The sequence below is a fragment of the Micropterus dolomieu genome, linkage group LG11, assembly GCF_021292245.1.
Source record: "Micropterus dolomieu isolate WLL.071019.BEF.003 ecotype Adirondacks linkage group LG11, ASM2129224v1, whole genome shotgun sequence".
Taxonomy (NCBI): Eukaryota; Metazoa; Chordata; class Actinopteri; order Centrarchiformes; family Centrarchidae; genus Micropterus; species Micropterus dolomieu.
This window is the reverse complement of record NC_060160.1, coordinates 27,811,705-27,834,935: the sequence shown is the minus strand read 5'-3', so window position 1 is coordinate 27,834,935 and position 23,231 is coordinate 27,811,705. Positions and strand designations below refer to the sequence as shown.

Sequence of the window (23,231 nt, the reverse complement as noted above, 5' to 3'; positions counted from 1 at the left end):
CATTCGTTTTAGCTTGGTGGACCTAATAAATTTTACAGAGTGTACTTTAACAAGTTTCAGGTATTCGTTTTAGTTGTTTAACGGAGCGGAGAAAAGAGCTGCTGCAGGTGGACACATGGCACAATGGCAGCGGATCGTCTCTGCAGCCCAGTGGACGTCCAGTCTGTGGTGTAGTTCAATCAGAAAGCTGCGAACCAGCGTTTTACTTTTTAGAACAGAACACAGTGTGCAGTTTAGAGGTCTATGAAGATTCTCAGTCATCCAGGTCATAGTTATCCAACGAAGGTTAAAATCAAGGGCAACTGGACTTGGTTGAAGATACTGGAAGACGTTTCGTCCCTCATCCAAAGGACTTCTTCAGTTCTGAGTGTGCAGTTTAGTCTGACTTCTTTCCACATTTTAGTAAAAACATAAAGTAACATTTATTACATTGCATGAGAATTCACAGAACACATTGACTCCATTCAAGTATCATACTGTACTGGATCCTGTCATTTGCTGTAACTTCAGCATTCAATTCAACTGTTTTATTATGCATTTCTGTGTGTGTGTGTGTGTGTGTGTGCTGATATTCATGCCTTGCTCTCACACCTTCCTAACTATGATAAAGTAGGCCTGGTCCTGTCATGGACGCTGCCCTGCTCCCACTGCCCAGGCATCTGCCTCCTCTACCTCTGCCATCAGGACTGGATCTGGTTCAGATCGCACAGGCTTCAGGGAGGGTTGGAGGAGGTGGGGCGGGAGATGGGGCGGTCCAATGAGTGGGCTCTGGTTTGGACTTGAAACCAGTCCACTCCACTTTGGCTGGAGGAGAGGGAGGTTGGGAGGTCGCCATGCCCACATGGTTTATGATGAAGGAGGTGGAGGTGGATCAAGACTAGGGGTTGAAACATCAGGTGACGTTGGGGGGAGGGGACCACATGCTGCTGTCAGTCTGCTTCCACACACAGAAAAATCACACCCACCTCCCACTCTGGAGGATGTGTGGATTGTGTGTGTGTGTGTGTGTGTGTGCGTGTGTGTGTGTGTGTGTGTGTGGGGGGGGGGTGCACTGGGTGAAGGCTGCTGTGGACGTGTTGGTCATGTGAGTGATGAAACTGATATTGTCACATCCAGCACCGCAGATCACAGCATGTACGTCTACTTCATCTGCGCACAACTTAGTTTGAAGCCCTGCAGCCTTCAGACGATAGCAGGAAGAACAGATCCGCCGGGGCTGCAGGCATAACTAACTCACACCTCCCTGCAGACCCTCTGCCTGTCTGTCAGTCCTACAGCTATCGCACAGGCTGTGAAGTTACTACATCTGGTACAGCTGTGTACAAGCAGAGAGCCTCAGTTGATCTTAACTTGTGCATACAGATGAATAAAGTTGTCCCGACCTCTGAGAAACTGTGACACAGATATTTTTGAACCTTCTGTCCAATCATGGAAATAAGAGTTATAAAATATAATCCAACAGAGTAAGTGTTTTCAATCCTCTACTGCACACATGTAGTTTTTCAAAGATTGAGGCTTTCTGACGAGGAAAAGCCTGATGTTTATTAGAACATTTCTTAAGTGAAATACATTTGTTTATGTATATATATTATATATATAATAAAAACAGTACTATGATAATAATGAAGCGAAGCTGGAGAACTTTTAAGGCAAGTCAACTTGAACTCACATGGAATACGCTCGACGGGGCCACCAGTGCTCACTCTTTTGAGACACGTGCAAGCCCACCGCCCACCTGAAAGCTAACTGTCACTTGCTGCTGCGCTTCATATAGAATTTCAAAAGCCCCACCTCCACCCCCGCATCCACCTGTGGGCTTTGTGTCTCTCACCTCCCCTTGGAAAGCCTGGAAAAAGGCGCCCCCTTAGTTTTTCTTCTTAGGTTATTTGATCACATAGACACTCAGCAGTTAGGAAAAATACATAATAAAGGTCCATCCTAAGTATTAATCAGTCTCTGGGAAGGTGGAAAAAACTGTAAAATCCCCCAAAATACTGGATCTCTGAACCATCTCTTTAACCAAAACACAGACATTTAGGCTATTCTATTTGTCCTTTTGATAATTAATGTAATGGCGAAAGTATTTTTTCACTGAGCCTCCCATGTTTGGGGCCCCCCCGGAGAGGCCTGCCTCCCACTTTGAAAACCTCTGCCATAGGCTCGAACTTGTTATTGTTATTATCGCCATTCCCCACTCTCTTTTCTTTAACGCTCTATACTGTATATATATACAGTGTGTATATATACACATACATACGTGGATAGAATTAAAGTATGGGTAAGATAACAGGTGTACAGAATCCATCAGAAAATGAAAAAACAATATGTTATGACGTTATTCATTCGATGAATCCAACACAAAGAAGTGATAACGGCTTGTTTTTCATACTTTTATTATTTTATGCACAAGTCAAAACTAGGACAGGATAAACAGACCGAATTTGATTTTGATATTTAATGTGTCTGATTTGTTTGACAGAGAAGTTACTTACTTCCTCGAGCATTCCCTAACTTCGCAGCAAATACACTTGCTACCTGATCCAGTGTAATGAATATGAGCATGAACATCAATATGTGTTTTTTGAAAAATGAAAATGAAAAGACTCTTACAAGAAACAGCAGCACATTCCAGTCCCAGCACACGCATACAGGGAGTTAGACTGTGTGTTGCATATTAGGAAAAGATTCCCAAAATACTTTGTTGGGGAAAAAAAACAGCTGATGTTGATTCAAGCACATATTCAGAACATTAAAGCTGGAGAACCAGCAAGAGACAGCTAGATTTTGAAAGTATCCAACAGGAAAAAATCCCACCCCCTCCCTTCAGACCTCCCTCCAAACCACTCCCCCAAAACACATGTTCATGTGCAGCGAGTGCATGGACAGAGTGCAGGCAGACAGGAAGACAAGCAGGCACAACAATCATTTCATTTCAGTAATTTAACTAAAAACTGCTTCTGAAATAAACTCCCTACACCAGGGGTTCTTAACCTTTCTGGCAGTCCGACCCCTTTTTGAAGTAGAAAATATTTCGCAATTTCCCATTGTCCAATCTGATGAATGGAGAGAGTTGTGCTGACGGAAGTTTACAGTTGCTTGAATTGTCCAGACTCTCCCCGACTCATCCTAAAATACGCCTTGAACCGACAATCATTAAGACGAAGCTATTTGTACACCTCACACACTCAAAACAGTGCCAGAGCAGACGCTCTGCGTTTGGCAGATGTTTTTAGCAACAAAAGACTCAGACCTGTGAGTTGTGATCAGGTTTCTGCTAATATGAAAGTTATTACTTAGCAGCAAACCAAAGATTACAGATCGCTGGCGCTATAATCTTTGATTACACTGACAGGACAGCTCATTCAGTGGTTGCCTAGCAACATTAACAAACCGCAGCGCTTTGCTCTTTTCTAAATTCAACCAAAAAAGCTTTATGCTTTATGTCTGATGGGGGCCTGATTCTTCTTTGTTGTTTTATAGCGGTTGGCATCACCGCCACCTGCTGGATTAAACAGTGCAAAACCACTGCCCTACACCATTTTAAATCAGGTACTGCCATCGCCCAAGTGTATTTGCTGCAAAACACAAAGAAGTCAGCAACTTCCTGGTTACACAGATTGGACACATTAAATATCAAAATCAAATTCAGCCCGTGGGCCTCTTGTCTGACTTGTGCATTCAATAGCAAGTACGAAAAACAAACTGTTACTCATTCATGAATGAATAACGAAATACATTTTATCAATTGAATATGAAAAGAACGAATAACACTCAGATTTGACAGTTGTGTTCAAGAGTCATTTCCTGCGCCTGAGCAAGAATGCTGTTAGGTCAACTGCTAATTCAGTGTACTGTGTCCTGCTGTTCTCAGGAGTTTGAACTCCAGAGTTTAACTTGCCAAGTTGAAGGACTCCCGAAAAACCACGACTTCAGAATTAGGCTATTCAGACAGCAGGCCTTAATGCTCAATTCCGATTTTTTTCCCAGATCCAATTTTTTTGTTTCACAGTACACATTATTGTTTAAATGTGGACCATAGCAGACTCCAGTGTGATGTTCACGGCCTGAAAGTGACCCGCATGCGCAGAAGAATAACACGGTGTTACACGCAGCACGCAGTCGTGCAGAAGTAGGCTAAACAGAGCCACCGAGGTTAGCTCCTTCTTGCTAACCATTTGCCATTTTTCCATTACCAGTACCAGCTCAACTCGACTCTACTCACCTTGGTTTGGCCGTGCTCCATTTTCCATTGCAGATAGTACCCAGTGACAGTACCCCTCAATGTAGCTGGTTGTCATAGTGACGCCACACACAACTTCCGTGATGTAATTTTCAATGAGACACACACACCAGTGATCCACACAGGTGTCTCTTGATTTAAGTTAAAACGTTTGAACATTCCTCAGAATGTAAAGACAGATAAGCGGTATGAAAAGCTTCCAGCTGTGTTTTCCTCTGCCGTTGTTGCTGCAGCGGTCTGTGTGACGGCGGGAGCAGAGGGCTCTGTGAACGGGCGGCTGGCCGGCCTCACACGCTCCTCCCGTGGGTCACAGCAGGCTTCCCCCGCTGCCACTTGCTGAGCTCCTCAACTCCGAAAATATTCAAGCACATTTTTGGTTCCTCCATCACTTCTCGTAAAACTGTCAATATTCAAAATCTACACAGCTGATTTCTCACCTCAAAACTTCTCAGAAGTGGATTTAGTGATGAAATTCCATACGAAAACTGTAAAATATAAAACTTTCTGTTGCTGGCCTCTGTCTGGTGCACGCAATGATGATGCAGTGAATCAGCTCGCTTGGAACCTCGACGGAGGTGATACGAAAAAAGTACCTAGAAGGAGGTACAGGTGCAACATTTCCACAATGGAAAAACCAAAAAAAAGGCGAGCCGAGGCGAGCTTGTACCGTGCAGTGGAAAAGGGGCTTTATTGTCCTCTCACAGGTCACATTTCTCCTGAATAATGACAAGTTCACAACTTTCTGTTCTTTTCATTACAGTTTCTGGCGCTGTACAACGTAACTGCCTGCAACTCACTCCCATTCTCTCTCTCTTTCCGCTATGTCGGCACAGACACAAGTAGCAGCTAGTAGTAACTCAGAAGAGAGCTCGCGGTCAGGTGGATTTCAGGTGTGAGAAAGGGAATTTGTGAGCAGATGACAGCGATGCGAACAAGAAAAAGAGTCACATGTTGATAATGTCTTTTTGTGGAGCTTTTTCATTCATCCACAGTGGATTTGGACCACAAATGAAAGTCTGAACTGGAAAAGATCAGATTCCATGTTACTTGACCTGTTCACACTGTTAAAAAAAGATCAGGTCTTAGTCACATATGAGCAAAATAACTGGATTTAGGTCATTTTGGCCTGCAGTCTGGCCGCAGCGTTAGTGTAGCCTGTTCACAAAGGCTTATAGTTTGCTAAATTGACAACATTAAGCAGCAAACCAGTGAAAAGAACAACCCTGCAGGCCTTCTGACAGACACCTCACAGCCCTGTTTACTGTAGCTGGATGCACTGGGCTCAGTTGTTCCACATTGTATTGCTGTCGAACGTCTGCCTGCCTGTGCTTCTCAGCTGATTAATGCAGATGGAACTTGGCTGAGTCCATGGCTGCTACCAATGTCAGAGTAATGATGCTACATCCCTACACACACACACACACACACACACGCACACACACACACGCGCACACACACACACACGCGCACCTCGGAGGAGTGTCCCGCAATGCATCACTGTGAACATTAAGTGATGATGGAACACAAGCAAACAGGGATTTGCGACACAGACACACAGAGCAGTTGTGAGTGTTGTAGGAAGGGGAGGGGTGATGGTGGGGGAGTTCAGAAGGGTGGGGTGTGAGGAGGGCAGTTCTCCTCAATTCTAGGTGATTCACGTTTGAAGTGGGCTTGCAAAATTGCTTTATGGAAAGTGGCGAGCGGCTCGGCGGGAACATTAGGCGGGAAACAGCAGGGAGGCGGCGTTTCATTAGGGAGCTCTGCTCCGCCTTTATTACCCGGATTTGGAGTTTTATGGTTATCATTATTTGCGATAGAATTATTATTCGCATATATCTGCTAGTCAGCTGTTTGGGTTTGGGACTCTGGGAGACAGCGTCTGTGTGACTGAATCCATGAGTGGTTTCTGAGGTGATCTGTACAAGGTTAACCATTTTCCCTCCTCTGTGTGCTGGGTGTGGGAGCTCAGGCTGTGGCCGCGCTGTCAGCTCGTTCGTCGGCCTCGGCGGGTAATGTCTCACAGGTTTCCATGGCGAGGTGGGAGCGGCTGACGTTGGCGAGGCAGTGCCGGGTGATCTCTGACCGAAGCCTTGTCTGAGTCTCCATCAGAAACTCATCCTGTTGATCACACAAAAAACAGAGGGTTAGCATAGCAAATGCCAAAAAACATGAGGAGGAAACATTTACTTACACACATACAGTGACACACATGATTGCATCTGTGATTCTTTGTTTTGCTCTGTGATGAATGATGAAAAAACCTTGATTCTTTTCCCTGACCTGGCAAAACTTTCTGGAAAATGCAACCACTGTCCGGAGACAAACACCTTTGTCCACCTATGTCTGTTGTTCAAGGATCAGACGACATCATATTATTTCGGAGCTGCTCGTCTTACACTGCGACACATTTAATGGGTCATCGTTCATTATAATCAAACTGGTTCGTCCCACTGGGACCATGAATGCGCTCAGATACTTAAATAACAATCAGCTCACCACATTATGAATCATCTTGTGTGCAAAACTGACACTTTGTCCTGATGGTGGCATCTGGGGAAACCCATGTGCATCAATTCCACAGAAGTCTATCTGTTTTATAGTTATATTTCTTGTGGAAATGCTCACCTGATAGTGGCACTAAAGAAAGGTCATGTCCACAAATTTCATGGCGACTCATCTCAGATTAGTTGTTAGGATGTCTTGCTCTGGTGGTGGGTGGACAGACACACCATCCTCAGGCATGGCTGCTATCAGCCATCAGCCTCTTCTTTGTGATTAAATGTTGTAATATACTTTTATAGTACCCACTTTGTCTCAGCCTCCTCTTCAGTTAGCGAGCTCCTACATTCCCAGTAATTCACAGACATGAAAAGAAGCACCTGGAAACATAAAAACCAGAACGTCCCTGGAGAATTTTGCCGAAACTAAATGTGGATGGGAGGACAGGAAGAAGGGAGGAGTGGACAAGTGACAGAAGAAATAAATGAAAGCGTGGAGAATAAAAGGACGGAGCAGAAGACGGGCAGTGGGCTGACTCCTGGCTTTGACGGGTGTGATGCTGTCAGGAAAGCCCAGCATCCCAAAAACCAACAGCAGCAGCAGGTCTCTCTTTCCAATCTGTCATCACCCTCTCAAATTTGTCCTTTTAAACAGAGGAAATAGATTATAATGCCAGCAATTTTTAAAGGATCCGTTTATGGTGGTAAATGTATTTGTATCTAGTCTTTTTGACCACTCAAAGCGCTTTTACACTACATCTGCATTCACACACCGGTGGAACAGCCATCAGGAACAGTGTCTTGCCCAAGGACACTAAGACATGCAACCTGGAGAAGCCGGGGACTGAACTGTCGATCTTCCAATTAACGGGCAACCCGCTCTACGTCCTGAGGCACAGCCGCCCAAAAGTGTAAAGGGACAGAAGCCTGAGTGTGTGAAAAACACGGGCACCCTTTTTGGCTTGTGTAGCCTTAAAATGAAGCCACGGGACCCAGACAAATAGTTTTGATTTGAACTGTTTCTGCAAGAAGAAAAAAGCTAAAGATAAAAAAAAACTAAATCAACACCTCACTCCTCCGATTTATTCTGCGACCTCTTTGGGGCCCCCGACCCCCATGTTGAAAAACACTCCCATATCCCCTTTTTGTCATTAATAATAACTGACTATTCCTCACCGCTCATTGTTGTTTGTGTTTGTGTCATTAAGTTTGATTCCAAAATAAAAGTTTGCTTTAAAATGAACCTTTTCCTTCAACAAAAACTAAACTGAATGTTCTAAGCTGCAGCCTGCTCCTCTCTTTTCTCCTCCTCCCCTCCTTTCTGTTCACCTCCCCCTCCTCCTCCCCCTCCTCCTCCCCTCAGTGGCGGCGGTCTGCAGCAGAGCAGTTAATAAAGAGATTGATTATTGGCCTGTCAGGAAGTGACAGTTGGACAGGGCTGCTCTGCGTGAATGACAGGGGGCACGCTCACCACGCAGCAGCCCGCCTGACACACACACACACACACACACACGCACACACACACACACCCAGATGCCTTTGCCAACACCAGGGGTAGGTGAGGTGGTGGGGGGGCGGAGGGGGGCTGGATGGGCGAGAGGCGGGCATGTGGAGAACAGCAATGCAGCCTTCTGCTGGTGGAAGAAGTTTGTCTGTGTTTGTGAGTGTGTGTTTCGGGGGGGGGCAGAGTTCACAGCCACGGCCTTCTGGACAGGGAGAAAGAGGGATGCATATGACACCATACACAGGAGCCAAAGGGGTCAAAAGAGACTTAGGAACACACACACACTGCTGGGTATCTACAGTATGAGCACACAGTACAAACACACACAAACCCCGGATGCAGCTGATTTACCAGAGACAGCGCTCTGAGCGGTGCGGTCGTTTTGGTGTAGTGGGCAACGTTGAAGGTGCTGATCATGTGACCTGCTGGGTTTTTCCTTATAAACAGTCATTATCAAACACAATCTGAGACACAAGGTCTGAAGAAGTTTCAAAGAGACGTATCAGTCGTGCTATTCATGTGTGCAGGGAGTTCCAGTGCTCCTCCTGCTCTACAGGCCAAAAATGCAAAAGGCTGATGGAGTTCTTTAAAGACACCTACGGTCCACACACAAACAACCAGTGAAGTGATGCAGATTTGGGCCTGACTTAAAGTTGCCCTGCCAAAAAAAACCAAAAATAAAATCAGAAATTTGTATTTTATACAGTCCACATCTCATTATCAGAAAGGACAATCCACTCTGACTCTGTCCATTATGAAACAAAGGGGAAGTGTATTTGATATTAAATAGTCTAAAAGAGTCTTTTTCAGATTTTCTTTTTACATTATATCTGCTTTATGTGCATTCATTCATTCTGTAAAACAGATGTGTCACTTCAGCCCTAACCCAGACTGTACATGCCTCAACCTGATCTTGCCTAGCCCTACCATAACCCTACAGTGACAGAGAATGGTTAACATGGGCCGACCAGGTGTTTGTCTACAAAGGGCAGACGAGTCCCCATAATGTGTGTGAACAGATTTTGCCTCCGCAACACAATTCATACACGTCTGCACACCTACACACACACACAAACGACTTAAACACCACTCCCACCTCTTCCGTAACCCCTGAATACTTCCACAGAAGGGGGGCAGAGGGGGCAGAGTGGGGAGTGCATAGTTGTTAACCGCCCCCCTCCATACTGCATTCATTGTTCAAAGGGAACATGTGCCAAGGGGAAAGGAAAAGGCATGGAGGATGGTGGGGTGAGAGCTCCTGGACAGTTGGTGGACTTTCTGCATCTTTCATCTATCTGCGGTGCTAAATGTCAGTATGTCCCCAGCCTGTCTCCACACTCACATGGGATCCTTTTGGCAGCGCTGGGGCACAAAACAAGCACAGTCAACATAAAGCAGTAAGGAGCATATGCCATGTAATGAGGCTGACAAGGTGAACACAAAGGAACAAGCTGCTGTAGCCCGAGGAAACATATCTGACCTGAGTACAGCGTCAGAGGTTATCTTGGTTTGTAAAATGATCACACGTGTGATATATTTCACACCCTATGTTAAATGTAGTTTTGATGTAGCACTAAATCAGAATAAGTCTGGTGATATTCTATATTTTGCGTGTGTGCAGATCCAAACCAACACTAATGTATTTAATGTGTTTAAGTGTGTGAGCCTGATGTCTCTTCTTTTATGTGTCTCTACATTTTACATTTTACATAAACATTCATCTTCAAAAATTATAATTATTTTTATTTATATTTATATAAATATAAATAAATATAATTATAATTTTATATAGGGGCGTGCGGTGGTTAGCACTGTCACCTCACAGCAAGAAGGTTGTGGGTTCAAACCCCGGTTGCCCCGGCCTTTCTGTGTGGAGTTTGCAGGCTAGGTTAATTGGTGTCTCTGAAATTGTCCTTAGGTGTGAGTGTGAGTGTGAGTGGTTGTTTGTCTATGTGTGACCCTGCGATGGACTGGCGACCTGTCCAGGGTGTACCCCGCCTTTCGCTCGATGAAAGCTGGGATTGGCTCCAGCCCCCCCCCCGCGACCCTGTACGCAGGATAAGCGGTTGACGATGGTTGGAAGGATAGATATAATCAAAACTTGGCCTGTTTTCAAGGGGCACAATATCTCTCGCGGAGTTTTCAGTTTAAGTTTATTCGTTTTAATTAGGATTGACATCTTTAACCTCCATCTGACACGTCATGTTACTGAATTCCACTGAACCCACTTGGCCATTCAGTGTCACTTACAGCAGCTGGGTCAGTGGCCCAACGCCTGTGCTTCTTAAAAAACATCAGTTTTTGCATCATGTTCCACTTCCTCCCAGTTTCTTTGATCTTTGACCCGATATTGATGATATTTTAGCATCTGATTCTTTCTGGGTAAAATCACTGCACATCTGATGGGGATGACATGCCTTAACATCTTCTTTTTACTTCATGGAGCAGAGGTGCCAGACTTTCAGCAAAGCAAAACTGATTTCACAAACACACCCACTCCTTCCCCCAATCTGTGTTTTGTTGTTTCTTGCACTTGATCAGAAAGTGGAAGAATCAATACCTCTCGATTGAGAAAGCGGACTGCTGAGTCTGGAATCAAGAGGGTTTTTTTTTTCCTTTACAGACAGAGAGGCGGAGAACGTTTCACACCCAAAGAGGAGGAATAAGAGTGTGGGAGGAGGAGGAGACGCAGATGGACAAGTGCTTTTACGGCTGAGTCTTCCTCTGGCTCAGTGCCATGGCCACAGACTCTCTTTGTTTGCCCGGCTACTAAACTAATAGAGATAAAGGCAGGTTCCTGCTGGCCCTGAATTAGAAAGTCATTAAGGAATATAAACACACATGGGCGCACGCACGCATGCACGCACACACACACACACACACACACACACACACACATATACACACACTTATATGTACACATGTGCATACATGTAGAAATGCAAAGGTACTCGTGCACTAAAATGCTCTGTTTAACAATTTCAATGGCTGCTTCTCTTTTGCAATCAGTACAGAAAACCTCAAAATGACACACACACACACACACACACACACACACACACTTCCACACCTTCTGTCAGTGCTAGAAATCCAAACAAACTCTTGTTTCCCGACTCGGTGCCAGGGGGAACTCCTTTTTTGTCACTACACAATTACTTCTTTCTTCACATTCTTCTCCATTTTCTGCCTTGTCAAAATGCTATTGTGAGTGTCAAAGGCTCCATTTGACTGGTTGGCATGTGTGTGTTTTCTAATATTATATTTCCACCTGGGCCGATAGACCTCTGTGATGGCCTGTACTGAAAGTGCTGCTTCTCAGTGTACAAATAATGGAGCCTAAAAATGTGTGCGGCCAAATTCTGTTGAAGCAGCAGTTACCAACCTGGGGGTCGGGATCCTCCAAAACTATATGCAACTAAAACTGCTCACAAAGCACAGATGTGTACCCTGGGACGAGGAGTTGTTAGTCCATCTCTCAGTACTGTCAGACTTCCTGTCTGTGGCTCTCAGCTGCAAGCTGAGCTATTGGGTCCCGCTGAAGACGCAAATCTTTAAATATCACTCACAAATATTTAGTTTCATTAAAAAAAACAAAAGACCCAAACAGCAGGTAATAGTGCATCTGTTGGGGACTATTTTCAGCTGCAGATGAAGCCACAGTTGGTGCTTGTGAGTATCAGGCTGTGATACACACACAGTACTGTTGGCTTGGCTCTGCACATGGGATTTACTGACATAAAAAATATAGAATATCACCAGACTTATCCTTTAACAGCATCCAAAACATAAATAACTTAGATTTGCTGACTGTGTTAGTCATTGCGTTAAAAGGACCATCACCTTTGAAGTGGCAGCAGGTTTCCAGTCCTGTGTCTTTAATTTTGCTAATGGGACAACAGTTTCTTTCTTTCTTCTTATTAATTTTATTTTACAAGTTTATTCAACAGGGACAACCACTGATCAGCAGAAAAAAACAGCAACCTGTAAATGAGCCAGAGTTAGTCTAGAAGGTTAATTTCCATCTGTTGTCCCTGGAAAGAAGTTAAAAAGACACCACAACATATGTTATAAAATCACTGTATACCATCATAAATATGCAAGACAGTACAGTGCCTCCACCAAGAAACAGTGATGCGAGAGGTACTCAGACCTTCTACTCAAGTAAAACTAACAATAAACTCTGTACTTGGTGAAAAATACAAGAGGTATTATCATAAAAGAATGTACTCATATATACAGTATGTTTACAGCTGGGAAGACAGAGCTACAAAAACACATCATATTTTAGAGGTTTACAGTTAGTTTTTTTACACTTTTACAATTTGCAATCTGCAGTAACTAGTAACTAAAGCTGTCAAATAAATGAAGTGCAGCATCTGTCTCTGGAATGTAATGGAATAAGAGTTTAAGGAAGCACAAAAGTAAAGCACACGTGCCTTAAAATGTCACTTTTATACAGTACTTGAGTAAATGTACGCAGTTACTTTGCACCACGGCCAAAAAACAATTCTACAGCAGAACACATGATTGTTAGCTTCAGTCCATACTGTACTGTGAGTGAGCAAGGAGACATTGGTAAAAGAAAACAAAAACAGCAGAGCCGATGAAGAGAAGACGAAGATGGCAGTCACATGTTTGATTATTCTAGTAATAATCTAAAATGTGATGATGATAATGGGCCACAGCTTTAAGGGAAAGAAAGTGTTGACTTTTCTAATGTGCACTGAATGCATTACATATAGCATGGATTGTGCCATTAAAGTCACATTGAAAACTATCAGATGAAAACCTATTCCTGGCTTTTAGGTGTGTTTCAGCTTGTCAAAAAATGAATTTAACTAAATATACTGGCAGCTATGCCGGACCACATTCCTGCAGCTGTGGCTGATACTGAACTCTAATTTCAACAACAACACATTTGGGAGGTTCTGATTTGAAAACTCTGCCCCAGTCCTCCTCGCCTGATGTTTCCACATGGGATCACCTCTCCCTCTCTCTCCCTCTCTGTCGTCTCAACATTAGTTAAGATGGCTGCACGGTGGCTGCCGGGAACGAGCGTTTAAAGCTCTCCGAGGTGCAGGCGGCTTAAACTAGCTCATTTGTTAGCTCTGCATTCCCGAAGACAACCTTACAAATGGAGCCACTATCCAATTATTATTAGCAGGGAGGAAAGAAGCAACGGCTCCAATCTGTTAGCCTGGCTCAGGACGGGCCGGCACACAGAAACACACACTGAAGGGTCAACAGGGTCAGACTAAAGCTGGCACATGAGGAGGTGTGTTTTCAAAATCAGCGCAGAGATGCGGAGACAGAGAGGAGAAGAAAATGGTCTTTGTCGAATGTGAACATGTGCAGGTTCAGAGGCGGATCAATTTTAACATTTACACACACACATACACACACACATACAGACGCGCACAAAGCATAACAATACCTGTGCCTAAACCAGGGCTCACAGAGCATTAAAATGTGTTCATAAAAAAGGAAAAAAAAGGGAAGAAAACAGCATATGGAAGCCCCAGCAGAGGCATTCTTATTTCTATCTGTGAAAATTCATTACGGATTCTCACAATGAGCGTGTGTGAGAATTCGCCGTTTGTTCTCGGGCTAAACAAAGGCACATGTGCTCGTTTTCAGAGCGGGTTGCAGCGTGGCCTGATTTCAAAGGCACAACTTGAAAGACGACAGACAGCTATTTACAATATTTATACATTTAGGATGCTGATACTATGCATATTACATGTCTGTCTACCACTGTGTGTGTGTGTGCGTGTGTGTGTTAGAGGCGAACAGTGGGGAAGGAAATCGCTGATGAAAAAAGGTTACTTTGGAAATTCTCTGATAATTGGTGCCTTAAAAGGAGCTCATTTTTAACTATGTCACCACGACTGCTCGGTGACAATTAATCTGTTTGCGGCTGCTTCCTTGGCATCTGTGCCAATTACTTTATATGCTAATATATGTAAATGACATCTCAGATGCCAGTTTCAAGTGTTATGCGAGTGGCGTATTGTGTCTTTTTTTAAGTCATATTGTTGAGGCTGATCAACAATGCAAGTGCTTTAAATTTGGAGGTGTGTAAGTTATTAATTTCCTCCCGGGCTCAGTGCAACCAACATATTTACTGACTCACATATGATACATTTCAAATGAATTCCAGGATTTATCTTTCTGTTTTTTCCTTGAATTTATTGCCAGGGTGTAAAAGCCTTTAAATAAAGTCCCTTTAAATAAAATATTATTTTACACAAACCATAATTTGTACGCTTATATATATATATATATTTGATATATTCACAATGTAAAAACATTCAGAAAAAAAATCTAATGATGATTTATTTTACACTTTTCTGTTTTTGTTAATATAGTAATACTCAAGTCATAGTAAAAAACAGATTTTGGTTAGACTTTGGTTTTGTTTTGGTCAGTGTTTCACTTTAATAAAAAAAAACACCTTTGTTGGGTCTGGACAGTCCACAATTTTGTACACAGACTGACAAAATATTTTTATTTTCCTATATGTTAATATGAATTTCTTTAGAGATTACATTGCTGGTACTGTTCTTAATTAAAATGTCCTGAATCTAGACAGGCCAGAGGTCAGGGGGTAACACTGAATGCCCTCGATTTAGCATTGCATGTAAACACTGAATGGTTTGTACTACACTATAATGTAGTTGTGAGCAAATATAAGGACATTTTTATAAAAGTTTATTCATGCATTTCTCAATGATCATAACTCCTCCTATAAAGCCCCTCCTATGAAACACTGGGTGTACTTGTGCATGTGTGACATTTCTATGTGGATAAACCTGTAGATCTTTGGAAGATGTCTGAACATTATAGTTTTGGGTTGGTGGGGTAAGTGGGGTGGTTTTGGAGATTGGGGTGGGTAGAAAAATGATTTGGACATGAACATATAATATGCTCTAAACATATAAGAAGACAGAACTTTTGCAGCGGTGTTCTATTTCCCCCCCCCCGGTCAACAGAGTGACACAATTTGCCGCAAACATCACATGACTTCTTAGGCGTCATAATCAGTGAAATCGGCACACTGAAATTTGGATTCACAAATATACAGATTCTCAATATGCATTCGTGTAAATGAACTACTGTGCATCACTGTGAATACATTCATACAAAAAGTGAATAAAAACATTAAGACATAAAACATTTAAACAAAGACTTAAACCTAAATAAATTACAGTATATAATTGGCAAAATAAGGATTTAAATTAGTAAATATCTCATTAAAGACAAGAAATATACAAACCTGACAAGGCATTTTGTGGTACTGGACGCTATGGACACATTTCGGTCAGTACCAAAAAAGTACTAATGTTTAAAACCCAGCTAAGGAAGTTGCAGCCCAGTTCTCTGCAACAGAGAATCCCAACTTGACTCGGTTAGGATTTCAATGCTAAATGCTTTCTGTTAAAGCCTCCACCCATTCTCACAGACTGTACACACCAGCATCAAGTCAATCAGCTGCTTTCCTTCATCAGGAACAGCTCGTACTGTGCAACAAACTGAGGACTCACTCTGTTATTCAGTGGAGGTGGAGAAACGCTGAGTAAATGTTAATGAATGCACTTTGAGCATATTCACAGAGCGCTTTTCTCTTTCTAGAAATGGCAGTAATTACCAGCATTTCCTCCATTGACAGACACACAGAGCTGCTGTAAGATGCTTTCCTATTGTTCCTTCCCTTCCATGTCTCTTCCTCGTCCTCTGCTCTGTCTGCAGCCTTCCATTACTCCAACTGAAGATGTCACTGTTGTACACTAAATGTCTGCTCTCTGAAGCTGTGTGTATGCGTGTGTGTCAGATGAGAGACTATGTTTTCATGTTCATCAGGGAGAAACAAAGCTATGTTGTATTTAAGGCGTTTGACTGTCAAGTTCTGACAATGCAGGGGGTACAACAGACAAAAAAATCCATTAGAATTAATCCAGCTGGGTGATCTTTAAATAAGAGATAAACACTTTAATGTAAGCTCAACACAACTAAATTACATTTTGGATTTTGATTGTTGAGGAAATGAAGATAAATCGTGTTAAAGGGCAATTTTAAGGTAGTCACTTTGCTGATTTTATTTTATTTTTGCACCTTATGTAGTCCTAAAAATGACTTTAATTTTGCACTGTAGCATCACATGTAGCACACACAGATATAACATCAAAAAATACAAATACAAAAAAATAACAGGGATTATTCCAGAGCTGAAGTATTCATTATAACAATAGTGAAAAAAAGGCGCGTGCGACTGGTCTTCAAGGGTGGGAGGTGGTACTGGAGTGAAAGACGCGGTTAAAAAAAGATAGAGTCAAAATAAAAGTCATAGGACTGGAAACAAGAGGCTGAACATATGGTGTGTGAATCAAACAAAATATTCCTGAAACACACACATTCTCAGCATATGACTTTTACTCTTGTCAGTGTGTTTCAGTAGCTTTTATATCTCATGTGAAGCAACCAATTCAACAGGCTTTTATTACCTTTAGAGACTGATTTTTGTGTGCGCTTTGTCTTTTTTTTAAATTGCTCTGTTTTTGTAATGCAGTTTGGTTGACGGCTGTCTACATAAACTTGACTCCATCTGTGGATGTTCAGAGAATAGGTTAAACCAGTTTAGGTTTTAAATGTATCCACAGCAGCTTGGCCTATAGCCTGGTTGATGTCGAGCTTGCTTAAGGGCTGAGGAATATTGCAAAATTGAGAAATCAGGAAAAAAATCTATCTAACAGATTTAACAGATAAATATTCAGTTCTTTGTCACAGATGACAGTTGTGGCTTTCACAGTGACCAGCTCACTGTGAATTGAGGATACGTTCTATTCAGTATGCAGAAGAGTGTTGTGTTCAGGACCAACTGAAACAAGACTTGACCAAAAGCATATTCATCTTTAATTAACACAATGACCATAAATGACAAGAGATACTGAATTACTATTTTCATGAATGAAATTGAGAATGAAACATGCTCTGGGCTGTAAATCAAATTCCATTTAAATTGCTTTCATTTGGCTGGATTTATAATTGATCTCCACTTCCCGATAATTCCAAAAAGGGCCACAGACTGTTTAAAAGTAGGACCCATGAAAATGATTCTGTCTCCTTGATGCAACACCATGTCAACCTAATCTAAAAATCACAAGTGAGACCGAGACGACTCATGACCAACTGTAATGAAGAATGTTTGTTTATGTATTAAAGGTAGATCAAGATATTTTGCTTATACTGAATTTTACAGAGACACTGACACAGTCAAGATCATGGCTGCATTAAAGGTTGGGACCCAGTTCTGGTCTCAGATACAAGGAAACAGAAATGCCCATGAACACAGCTAGTCTGTGATCCTACTTGTGAATTTTACAATCATCCTGCATAGACGTACTGTCATTTTTCAGCGCTGCGTGGGAATTCTCATATGTAATTATGTCTGGTTTTGCAATCAAAGTCAGTAACTTTTACAAACTACATTTCTAATTTGGTAGACTTGGTAAACTTTCTGCATACTTTAGTTTCTTCCCCACAAAACAGACAACTGCTCCATCTGGCTACTCCTAACCCCACCTATTAGTACACACACCTCCCTGCTCTCTCCTCTCTCCATCAGGCTGTGTGACTTTCTAATCCCTCTCTTTAGCAGCGGTGTGCGAAAGCTAACACTTCCCCATGTGATCATGGAGGGCCCTGGGCTGCTGATTATCTGGAGAGACCACCGCAGAGACCCCCGGCCATGCTCTCCCAAGCCAGCGCCGCTTTAATTCTGCCTAATTGATCTTCACACTGTTACATTTTCCCCTCCCCAAATCAACACAGGTAAAAAACTCTGTTTGGATGTTCAGGCTGGAGGAGATTACACTCATTTCTTCTTATTATTTTTAACTGGATGTTGTTGAAACTTTCTCTTATTCTATCTTTAAATCAAACTCTTGAAATACGTAAGCAGAATTTTGTGAAAAACATTAACCATGTTGCCATCTAATTGTCATGCGAATGTCGCAAAATTGAAAAAAAAAAGTCAATGTGAGACAGGTGCGTTTCCCTCAGCTGGTTTGGAACGAATAAACCAGGCTACTACTATCAGTAGCTGACGTTACACATGGCTGTATAAACAAGACGTATGGGTTCCAAACCAGAAACAAAACCAGTCACATGGACCTGATCTTAGGAAAATGGAGAGAGGTCCTCAGGAATGTGTTTCAAGCAGGCAAACTGCTACCAGCCATGTCTCCACACGTTATGGGAATATCCGGCAAGACGGCGATAGCGGAAACAGCTGATCAGATGTGAGTTACAAGTTCGCTACGTCAGAACTTATTCGGCAAAAGTGGTTCCATCTCTCATTTAGTGCATTAACTCTTTTTTGACAAAGGCAAAAACCACCTCAAGTAAGCGTAAAAAAATATTGTTCAAATTTTGCTAATGTGAAAGCTTCAAAATGGTGAAGGAAAAACGGCTACAGTGAAATGTTTCCCTCTGGGTGAACTGTAAGTGCTTTGGTGATCCTCTGACCTGACACCATCATCAGGTCGATACTTTGGTTTATGTTCAAATCTCTGCAAAACTAAAGACTTTTTCATCAGCCAACTGTACTTTCTCTTTCATGCTAATTACCTCACTGCTAACCTGCTAAACAGTGTGTCTAGACAGATCATGCGGAGAATTTTTAAAGGCGGTGCGCTGACATTGTCAAAAAATGTTCACTCATCCTGAAGCTATGATTCCACTTCATAAATGTATTGTTACGTGGATGAGAGTCTGGAGGGAAATGACGTGTCAGCAACTGGTGTTCCTGAGCACAAACACACACACACAGAGGCAAACTCTCACAAACAAAGTCGGTGCGCTCGTTGCTAGCTAGCCAAGAAAAAATAAAGCGCACTTGTTGCTTGCTTCCGGACAACTTTTTTTTCAAAACTTGTTGGATGTCCTTCACCATCACTACCAAAGCTTTTTGCATTTTGTCTCCTCTTCAGCTTTCCTGACGTTCCTCAACGCTACCTCTCTAAGGTGTTTAATGACTCTGAGTGAGTCGACAGCAGCCGTGGCGATACCTGTGACTGGGTCTTTATAAAGGTGAATATGCAATCAGGGGCTCTGTAAAAAGCCTCCATGTCCGTGACATTTCCCAAATGGACTCCCTGAGGACTGCCTCGCCATTAGTTTTGTCCCTGTGTTGTCTGTAAGGGAGGCTGAATTACAGACTATTTTAAAAGTCATACTTCTCACGAAAACAGAGCGCCACCCCCCAAGACTTGTGCACTGTGGCATTTCGTTCCACCCTAAAACTGGAATTTGAAAGATAAAAATTAAAGGTTGACTTCTCAAGTGCCTTTTGTGTAGGACTGAGATGACAAGAGAGGAATCTGTATCATCAGCTGATGGCAACTGTTATTAATCAGCACACAGCAATTATCTGATAAAGTCATTCGTCAATATAAATGCAAACATTTTTCATACATGTGTACTTGTGGCTTATGCAAGTATGTTGGTGGGTACTATATATAGTATGTAAGAGAGCGCGTGTGTACAAATGCATTTACAAATGTGGAGGGACAGGCAGAGGAGAGAGGAAGAAGCCCATGTGAAGCAGCTTCCACCTGAGCAGAGCTGCCATTTGTACAGAAATGTTTCGGAGGAGACGAACAGTCACCCTCAACGTGTTCTCCGAGGTCACCGTGTTGGTGAGGGGTGTGTGGATGGAATATAGGTCACTTACACCTTAGCGATGACAGGTCATCTGTCCACCTGCTAACAAGCTATCTTGTGTTGTTGAACAGCAGTCAGCTTGTGGTGGACAGACTGGAAGTTTGCCTGCTGCGAGTGGCAATGTTCGAGTAAATCCTTACAAGGAGAGCTAAAATCATTATCTTATGTGGAATAAGAAATAAAGTCATGTTGAGCAACGTTAGCCTGCTTCCAGACCTTTGAATCACCACCATCTCCAAATTTGATGAGTAATTCAAACATGTCTGGTGCTGTGGCCACTGAGGCTGTTTCTGCTGGTTGGAAAACAATAGCCCAATGGAGGAATGAATGAAAAATGGCAACAAAAGTGGCAACAGTGTTTCTGTTACCTCTGATGGCCAGAATGCCTAATACTATGTGAAGACTGCGGGTCAGATTTTCTGGAAAATCCATCAACTGTGACTGCATCCACACTCCCAAGCCTCTTGCCTATTGATTCTGTACCGTACACACAGCAGCAACACCGCAGCTAACAACATCGAGTCCGCAAAACCAAAAAATGTGACGATAAAAAACAACAACAAAGTTGTGCTGTGTCGGGTGAAACACTGTCAACATCAGAGCGGGTTGAGTCACAGAGAGACCTCCACTTTGTTTTGGAACCGACACAGAGTTGGCTTTCATCCGATTGGACAGCACTAATATTACTGCAAAGCATGTGAAATATACTGTGATGTTGGGCTTTAGTTGGCTCGTGTTAGATAATGTTAGCTCGCCGGCTGATGCCGACCAGTTGCAAACGTTATCCGGTGCAAAATAGTCAAGTTGTATAGCTTGCCGCATTACTTTACCAGCTAATGTGATCCATATTAGTATCCTGTGTACACTGGTATTATTTCAAAGTGTTGATTTTAGCCTGCAAGAAATGATGTAATGGTTAAAACACTAATGATATAATATATAGCGATATAATGGTGGAGGCAGTGGAAGACCCATCCACTACAGTTCCGTTACTTACTGTAACAGAACTTGGAAAATTCAGATTTACAACAATCCCTTTTCTGTCACACGGAAAACCTTTGGCTTTAACTGCTTTGTAAGAACAGTGCCCTTGTTTTGTGCCATAAAGCAATACAGAACAAATCCGGTGGTGGATCACAACATAAACTGTAGTGTATATAATAATACAAACAATGATAATAAATAGTAAGTAAGTAAATTAAATGACATACTGAAAAACCAACAATTACAGAGGGAAGTTTCTTTTCGTGTTTTTTACTTCTTTGGATTGTGCACTCACCACTGAACATCTAATAAACCAGCTTTAACATTAAATGGACAGCAGCCTTTTCCTTGCTTTATGAAAAGTGAAATACACTAAAAGGTCTCCTCCTTATGAATCATATTTAAATTCATAGTACAGACAAAAGCAATACATGCTGCAAATAAAGAAATAATGACAGAGTACTCTGCACTATTGTTTCCTTAAGGGCACATGCATTGCTCATCTGGCTTTCATCTAGATTTCTCTTTCTATATTGGCCATTAAAGTTTCTGTGGAATGTTAGAATGTCTTTTCTTTCATAGTTATTTTTTCAAAGTATTGACAGTTTGTGTGTGCTTACAGGTAGAACAGACTGAGAAAGGAAGGATTAGACAGAATGGAAATGACTTGAACACAGCTCATTTCTTGGATATGAACCTGAGATTTGGGGGGTACATGCAAGGGTCTATCAAGGGGTTTCAGTGCCTATTGCCGATGATCAGCCATGTTTTCTTGTTTTGAATGCAGTATATCTCTTCCAAAGCAGTAATCCTCTCATTTCAGCCGATCCTTTCATGTGGTAGATGTTTCAAACTGAAAACTCCTTATAACCACCTGGTGACATGTACAGGTTTTAGAAAGGTCTTTGGGAAAACGCGCTGTCTTTCCAAGACTCCCAATATCAGAGCTAAATCTGTCTGTCTTCAGTTCAGTAGTGTGTTCAGTCTGTATGAAGTCCTAGCTGTTGCGTTCAGGTCAGTAAAACACTCTATACATAGCCTATACAAGCTCTGTACATAAGGTTAAGAACACTTATTGTATTCTGGTTGTTTCTGGCTTTCTAAGCCTCTCAATATGCCTTTAACAAGGAAGTAACAGACAGTGTATCACGACTGAGCTAACAACGGCTTCACTGCTAAAACAAACTGATGCAGGTCAGTTACACGGGTGATTCAGTACAGTCAGTTCAGTTTAAACATTTGTTGCTTAAGATTTGTTCGTACATGTACTGAACACCTCTATCATTTAGTACAGAACTAGAGCGAGAACCTGGTTAGCCTAGTGTGAGGGACCAGGCAGTTAGGCATAAGGAGTCAAGAGGGAAATTTAAAGTAAAAGGGTTTTAGTTTCCAAAAAATCCTTACAACAAAAGATAAAGTTTTGGGCCCGTAAAAGAGGTGAAATAAACAAACAATAACTAAAGCTGTGAACATAAGAGACTCAAAAATACAACTGACTTCCTATACAAATTACAAAGGGGACTTATATATTGGCTGATCAGACCAGTTTTGACACACAGGGGAAGACTAACAACAACAACAACACTACATCATAACTACAAACACAACAAAACTTATGTAAAAACTTATTCCAAAAGAAATGTACATTTACTTAACCTTAACTCAAAAATACTGAAATATAATATAAATCTAAACCCCAAAATATTTGAGAGAATAAAGCCACCCCCAGACATAGCAAGCAGTGGTAGTGTCCAATTAGGCCAGGGCTGTGGCCATCACACCTTGCTTAGCATAAAGACTATTATGTGAGCATGAAACACTTCATTTCCTGCATTATGGTGAATTTTTTAATGTGCAAAACTTTCTGCACATTCAAAATCTATCCCACATATCTGTGTTCTCCGACACGTTGAGAAAAAAGTCGTAACATTACGAGAATAACATTTCATCATCATTAATGAGAATTCATAATATTTTTACTACCTGTCCTATACTCTGTTGTTATACTCTGTACTGGATAAGACAAGGAGGGGGAAAAATAACTAAATGAAAACACTTTTGATCAGCTTTTGATCAACTGCAAATCCACACAGTTTAACTTCAGCACCTCTGATAATGCGCAATGTGAGCAGAGCAAGGCTGCACCTCAACTTTTAAATGTTTGACTGACTCCAACTACGGGGGGGTTTCAATGCCTTTAAGATTAATATAGTTAGCTAGCTAGCTAACGCTAATGCTATGAAGCTAACGTAGCTAACAATACTTAACTTTATTAAAAAAACAA

At 42.0% G+C, this 23,231-nt stretch overlaps 1 protein-coding gene across 3 annotated transcripts in view; it reads right to left on the bottom strand.

Moving 5' to 3' along the window:
* Positions 1–4,976: 4,976 nt before the first annotated feature.
* The window catches only part of si:dkey-288a3.2 (protein phosphatase 1 regulatory subunit 37), a 57,691-nt gene continuing 39,436 nt past the window's right edge, over positions 4,977–23,231 (bottom strand). For all 3 annotated transcript variants that reach the window (XM_046063467.1, XM_046063468.1, XM_046063466.1), the window contains one exon: positions 4,977–6,358. In XM_046063467.1, the coding sequence (XP_045919423.1) occupies positions 6,206–6,358 (153 nt within the window). In that variant the 3' untranslated portion in view covers positions 4,977–6,205. The remainder of the gene's footprint in view (positions 6,359–23,231) is intronic.